The sequence below is a fragment of the Phaethon lepturus genome, unplaced genomic scaffold (genome assembly GCF_000687285.1).
Source record: "Phaethon lepturus isolate BGI_N335 unplaced genomic scaffold, ASM68728v1 scaffold36523, whole genome shotgun sequence".
Taxonomy (NCBI): domain Eukaryota; kingdom Metazoa; phylum Chordata; class Aves; order Phaethontiformes; family Phaethontidae; genus Phaethon; species Phaethon lepturus.
The window spans coordinates 1-6460 of NW_010528965.1; the positions used below are offsets into that span (position 1 = coordinate 1).

A 6460-nucleotide genomic window follows, 5' to 3' on the forward strand; every position below is an offset into this window, starting at 1 on the left:
CAGAGGAGAACACGAACTCTGGGGAAAGGGAGCCAAGCGTGAGTGAAATCGCTCCGAACGTGCTGGAGAAAGCTGAGGAGGGGCGCGTCCGGGCTGGAGAGAGCAAGGAGAGCTGTGGTCCTCAGCCTCGTGATGCTGGAGAGCCCGGTGGGGTCGCCGCGCTGAAGCAGCAGATTGCTGCTCTGGAGGAGCAGCTGGGCAAGAAGAAAGAAGAGCTCGAGCAGATCAGAGTAGTGCTGGAGCAGCAGGATCATGAGATCAAGGAGAAGGAGAAAAGCATTAGGTTACTGGCCAGCTCCAAAGCTCAGCTGGAAGAGAAGCTGTGCCGGGAAAACACTGAAGAGGCCAAGGTGCCGTCCAGGCAGAGCGGCGGGGCTTTGCAGTGCTACGATGCGGCGGTGAACACCGACCTCTCGCAGGTAACTGGGGCCAAGCGAGCCCATGATAAAGGCATCAATGTAAATATCCCAGTCTCCACCAAATCCATAGGATGCAGCGTCCACAGAGCAGACAATGCGAATGCGCAGGCGATGGAGCTGGGTGCTCGGAGAGATCAGGGACTGGCAGACACTTGCACCGGACCTGGACATTTTGGTGAAGCCAACATTGAGGCTGGTCTTCACGCACCATGCTTCACCCAACTGAAGATCGATGAGCACCTCAGCGATGACAATCAAAATCACAGGAACAACTACAACACCCAGAGCCTCGCTGCTCACGCAGTGACTGCAGAAAGCTATCAAGAAACAAGAATTGGCTCAAACACAGGAGAAAACAAGGCAGGCTTTGGCCAAGATAAACCTCGAGATGGGCTGGAAGAGGAAGGTCCCCCTGACCGCGAGGATCTGCCTGCTGTTGACCCCATCAGCCAATACGTGAAAAAAATCCAGGAGCTTTTGCAGGAGCAGTGGCTGTGTTTGGAGCACGGCTACCCTGAGTTAGCGAGCGCCATTAAACAGCCGGCCTCCAAGCTCAGCTCCATTCAGAACCAATTAGTTAATTCCTTAAACTCATTGCTGTCTGCCTACTCTACACAAGGGCCCACAGATAAGGAGAATTCGAACACACATTATCAACAGTTGGGTAAATAATATTGGCATAGGTTTCAAGGTGTCCGGGCCAAATCTCTTCCCATTATTCAAGTGTTGAGCCGGGGTGATGCGGTGGTTTAATTACAGTCATTCAGATCAGAAATAGCCCCTCCGAAACACGAATGAGAAAGGCAAATCTGCGCATCGTAAGCTATGTGATCTTAAATGAAAAAAGCTAACAAAACGGTGTAGGAGCTGATAAAGCTGTGGCTCAGTTATATGCAGGATCAGCTTCCAAAAGTGGCCGTACTTGTGGCTATTCCAATAAAAAAACATTTTTCTTTACTGGGTTGGACATCTCAATTTGCAAGAATACGGGACTCATGCTCATCTGGGGTAAATCAGCATGGAGGTCACCAGAACCAAAACCAGTTCAGGCTAGGTTTGAACTAGCAACTAGGCTGGGAAAAGACCTGTCCCCACTCACAGCCGTTCATCTCAAATAATTTTAGCTTATATGAAGATAAGAATCCAAAACCGAAGGGCCTGTTCACTGTCAAGGAGGGGCTTGCAAATAGATAGGTGACCTGTTACTTATAAGCAATACATAGTGAGACTATTCAAACTCCGATGGACTCCTCCATGTAGTGTTATAGGAGATTTATATAGGAGATTTCCAATACATTAGTATTGAAAAAAATAAAAAGGAAAACTTTATTACAAAAGTAAAACCTACTTATATTCATAGGACACGTATATAACTCCCAGTCAATTCCTTTATATTCTGAGTCACTTGGAGATGTTTGAGACCCGTATTTTAAAGGTGGCAGGGCAGGTTCAGGTTGTGGCCAGGTGCATCAGTAGTTCTGCAAAACTGAAAAAGCATCTCCTAAGATGAAGTAAGAAAGATGCTTATGGTTACAGTTGGTAGTTTGTTGCTAGAGGTTGGGAATAATCATTGATAATTATGGCACATCTGCTTAATTAATCTCTTATTTTGTATTTTGCTAGAAATCTCTCCAACCACAAGTCTTAAGTCTATCATGAAAAAGAAGGGTTATGGTTTCCATGCAGGGGGCAATGGGACCAAAAAGAATCTTCAGTTTGTTGGGGTAAATGGTGGGTAAGCATCCGTTCAGAAGATAAAACTTCCTTTTAACATGTAATGTCCTCTGTATTGCTGAAGAAGTCATTCGTCTTTTCCCCTCTTTTCCCTTCCAAACCTCTTGATTAAAAGGCCATTTGAAATGGAGCCTCTTTTCTCCCTTCTTTAATCCAGCACTTATAACTTGTAAGTAACCCTGTAGAAAAGATGTTGGTGTTTTCAGAGCAGCAAGGGACACCCTGGGGACTGACAATCTCTGCACACCCCTCTTGTGGAGCTCCATCCAAAACCCAGCTGGGTCTGTGGGAGGATTCCCACTAGCTTTGGTGGGTTTTGGAGGAGGTCAGCATTGCTTGGGTGAGCACGCTGCCACTAACCTGCCTCCATGCTCCAGCGATAGCCAACAAAAGTTGGTTCAGGGACTGAGAAAGGACTATTTCAGTAAATGAGGAATTACCTTGGGGTGAAGGAGACCTGTATTTTAGGTTGTGCTCCAACAACTCAGTTCCCTGCATATCCAATATCTAATGCTCTTTGGCCTTTGAGCTAACTAGATACACCAATGCTGGAGATGCATCTCTGAGAGCAGTACTGGCACATCTTCTACCAAGGAGTATGTGTGTTGGCATGACGAGGGCAGGACACATTTCACTGTCCCTTCACTGTGCAAACAGCTATGTGTGCTGGTTTCTGCTGACATACGCTTCTCCAACTTCCCAGCTCGATGGCTACTGCTGTTGGGTTCATCAGGTGTTACTCTTGTTGTGTAGCGCTTCTACCAACAGTTGCTGAAGTGGGTACAACTTGTAGCAAGTAGAGGAATCTCGACTAGTTTGAGAAAATTTTGGGATCCCTCGGAGTGAAACATTCTGTCTCATGGAAGATGTCATTGTTATTAATACTTTTGGACAACCAGAAGAGAGATCTCTCTAGCAGGGCTGCTCAAGTGGTGGACTCAGTTCCATGGTGGAGCTGCAAATGCAGCTTTTGTCTAGTGGTCCTCAAGGTTGTCAAAATGCTGCCTGTCCCACCTAGCCATGGGGTCCATATTTCTCCCCATCTGTGTGCCAGCAGCCCCCAGCAGGGAGGCGGCACACAGCCCTTGCCTGGCCATGCTGGGGCTTGTGCGATGGACATCCCTCCAAACCAACCGAGTAGTCCCTGAAGTAACCTTGCCTGCTGCTAATTAACTGCTTCTGTCACGCCCTTGCTGGCTTAAGAAGGCAAAGACTAACCCCAGGTTTGGCTGTGGCTCTAACCTTCTAACTTGTGTATCACTCTCGGCTTCATCCGAGGCCCACTGGAGTCAGTGGGTGTCTTCAATGAGCCTTGGGCAGGCCCTGCGGCTGTGGCTGGGGAAGGAGTGAATAACATGTGGTATCCTCAAATAGCTATGAAACGACTTCAAGCGAAGACACAAGTTGCGAAGACAGCTCATCGGATGGGGATGTGGAGAGCGAGACGGAGAGAAGAGCTGATGATTTGGAGACCACGCAAGGAAGAGCTGGAGGTGAAAGTGAGGGGGCTTTGTCGGGGACCTCCTCACAGGAGAGACGTGAGGACAATGACCTGCAGGAGTCATCGGCAGAAGCAGCAGCTTGGACTCAGCACAAGGCTGACAGGTAACCAGAAAACCAGACAGTAATCGTGCTTTCCATCGCGTTTCTGCAGCCGTAGGATGCATGGCGCTTGCATTCAGTTGCTCCTACAGGGCTGGGGCCAGGGCTTCATCTGCTCGGTGGAAAGGCAGCTGCTGACCTCTGTAGCCATGGGAAAAGGCTTTAAAGAACTAAATATTTTTTGAGTTAGTACAGAATCTAATGGGGATTAATTCAGGTCCTCCGCTTGACTGTGGAAAAGATGGGGTGAGTCACATTTGGTGAGAATTAGCTCATTTCTCCCCTCTCATGTAAAGATTCTCAGTAAGGTTCTTTGCAGATTCAGGAATAAGATTTTTTTTCCCCACTTTCTTGTAACAGATGAAGTTGACCATACAGATATGGGATGCTGGACTTAAACACTTATCTAAGTGCTTAACTTTGTACCTAAAATCTGTGTCAAGTCAATGGGACAACTTGTGTCCATAAAGTTAAGCACTTGAATAAGCGTTGAATGTATCCCGACCTAGAGTACATGTTCTCCTTCCTGCTTCAAAACCTCCTGCAAGTTCTGTCTCATGATGGATTTACAAAAGTATTTTCCTTTTAGATGCAAACCCTCTGAAGATTTCCTTGCTGACTGCCAGCTACTCAGCAAGCACCTCTCAGAAATCAGGACCACAAGCGACAAGCATTTGGTACAGATACTTTTCAATCCCATTTCAGATGTGGTTCCCACTCCCTGTTACATTTAGCGGATAAGATTATCCTGACAGCGCGTTGCGGCCCGTGCCTCACTATGCCAGGGACAGCTTTGCGAGGAGAGGGGGCTGAGATGACCCCCGAGTCAGTTTTAGAATAGCCAAAAAGAAAGGAAAAGGGGAAAAAAAAAAAAAGATGAAGGCTTTCTCTGCTTACTCATTCAAGTTACCACAGGAAATTCCTTTCCCCGTTAAGTTATAGAAGCAATCCCAAAACCACAAGCTAAATACCGGCTGGGGGATGCCAGAACACAGGACGAAATGGTGTGGGGCGAGGAGCCGGGGCAGCGACCGGTTTGCAGGATGACTAACCCAGGAGTAACGGTGAGACCTTGGTGTTTTCAGCGGCACGTCCTGAGCACAGTCTGCCAGGAGTGGTTCCGGGTGTCAAGCCGCAAGTCTTCCAGCCCAGAGGTGGTTGCAGTGTATCTCAAGGCGCTGGGGGCCATCCAGCCCCAGCTCCTGGCGATGGTGGTGAACCTGGCCGACAGGAACGGCAACACAGCTCTTCACTACAGCGTTTCCCACTCCAACTTCCTGATTGCAAAGCTCCTGCTAGACACAGGTAGGAACTCTGCTCAGCCATGGCTTTTGTTGGGTATGGGTGTGGGAGTGACTTTATGTCAGTCTTGCCCGTGGGGCATGGTCCCATAGGGGATGATCATGGCGGGAAGAGCCAGGCAGCGAGGATCCATCAACAGTCCCAGACATGGCAAACAGTGAATGAGGTCCAGGGTCCTCCCAGGAAGTTCAGTCAGGAGCAAAAGGAGACGGGATGGAGGTGGGACTGGGGACCAACTACAACCTATCTGCAAGGGAGCCATCCAGTCGACAAGCATGGGGCCAAGGTCCGCCCAGGAGATATGGTTGATCTGAAGACCAGCATCCTCCCCATAGCTTGGTCATGGGTGTGGGTCCCAGCTGAGGTTCCTCGGGGACATCAAGGCTCATTAGTGCCCTTATGGCCCTGATACAACTTGAGGGCTTTGCAATCTGACTGGGGATGGCTCAGGGTCCCTGCGGCCAAGGTGTGTCTCTCATAGCCCCAGTCCAGGTGGGATGGAGTGGCTCCCCCAGCTTTTTCTAGCAGCAAGTGCCACATCATCTCTCGGAGCCGGAGGATCAGGCTCCCGAGAGCGTAACAAACCCCCCAGCACCACAGAAAAACTCCATTTTAAACTATTGAACTTTCAGCTCGTGTTGCAAAGAAGGAAAAATCGCAGCTGAGCTTGTACGGGGGAAAATGCACACGTGCTCAGAAATAAAAAAGGCACTTTGGCCTTTTCTCCTGGGCCAGACAATCTGTTAAATGTTAGGGAAATGGCAGATTATCATACACATCTATAACCCGATTGTTGCCGCAGACGCGCAGGGAGCCGTGGCCGTTTGTCCCCTCCTGCCACCACGTGCCTGAGGTGGCCGGGTCCCGGGGCAAGGCTGGATCCAAGCCCTCGCCCACTGGACTCGGCTTGTTTGTCGTGGTGGAATTGGAAATGGGCTCTTTGAGGTGAAAAGCGAGCAAAATGGGGCCGGGTCGGCTTTACACAGCCCGTTGGGTGACGGATGTCTTTCTGCCGCTCCCTTGCTGCAGGAGCAGAAGCAAACAGCCCACAGCTCCTCAACTGGCCTGCGCCCAAGGCGTTAATTATCCCCCTTTTTGTTTTTTTTGGTTACTGTCTTCAAAAGTAATTGAGTTGACCTCAGCAATTGCAATTAACCGTAGCAACGCGTAGCACCAGGGGCTCTTTAATACTGTGCCTGCAAGTCTAGACCTTTAACATAGATAAATCTCAGTCCTGTACAGTTGTGGAAATCCCGTTTCTGGGAATGTAAGGTGCCACACGTTTTAAAACTCCCTCTTTGCTTCCCAATCCCTCCGGCCAATTCATCGCGGGGCCGAATCCTTCCCCCGCGCGGTGCGTCGCCCGCCAGGCGTGTGCCGCCTGGACCTGCAGAACCGCGCCG

The 6460-nt window shown here is 49.5% G+C and overlaps 1 protein-coding gene across 1 annotated transcript; it reads left to right on the forward strand.

Moving 5' to 3' along the window:
- Positions 1 to 5: 5 nt before the first annotated feature.
- On the forward strand, positions 6 to 6454 carry KANK4 (KN motif and ankyrin repeat domains 4; the record flags this gene model as incomplete). The annotated part of the gene is made up of 6 exons (XM_010283815.1): positions 6 to 1083; positions 2043 to 2154; positions 3528 to 3758; positions 4345 to 4432; positions 4841 to 5060; positions 6428 to 6454. Coding segments are annotated over 6 exons (1756 nt in total), but the record flags the coding sequence as incomplete, so codon positions are not given.
- Positions 6455 to 6460: the final 6 nt, after the last annotated feature.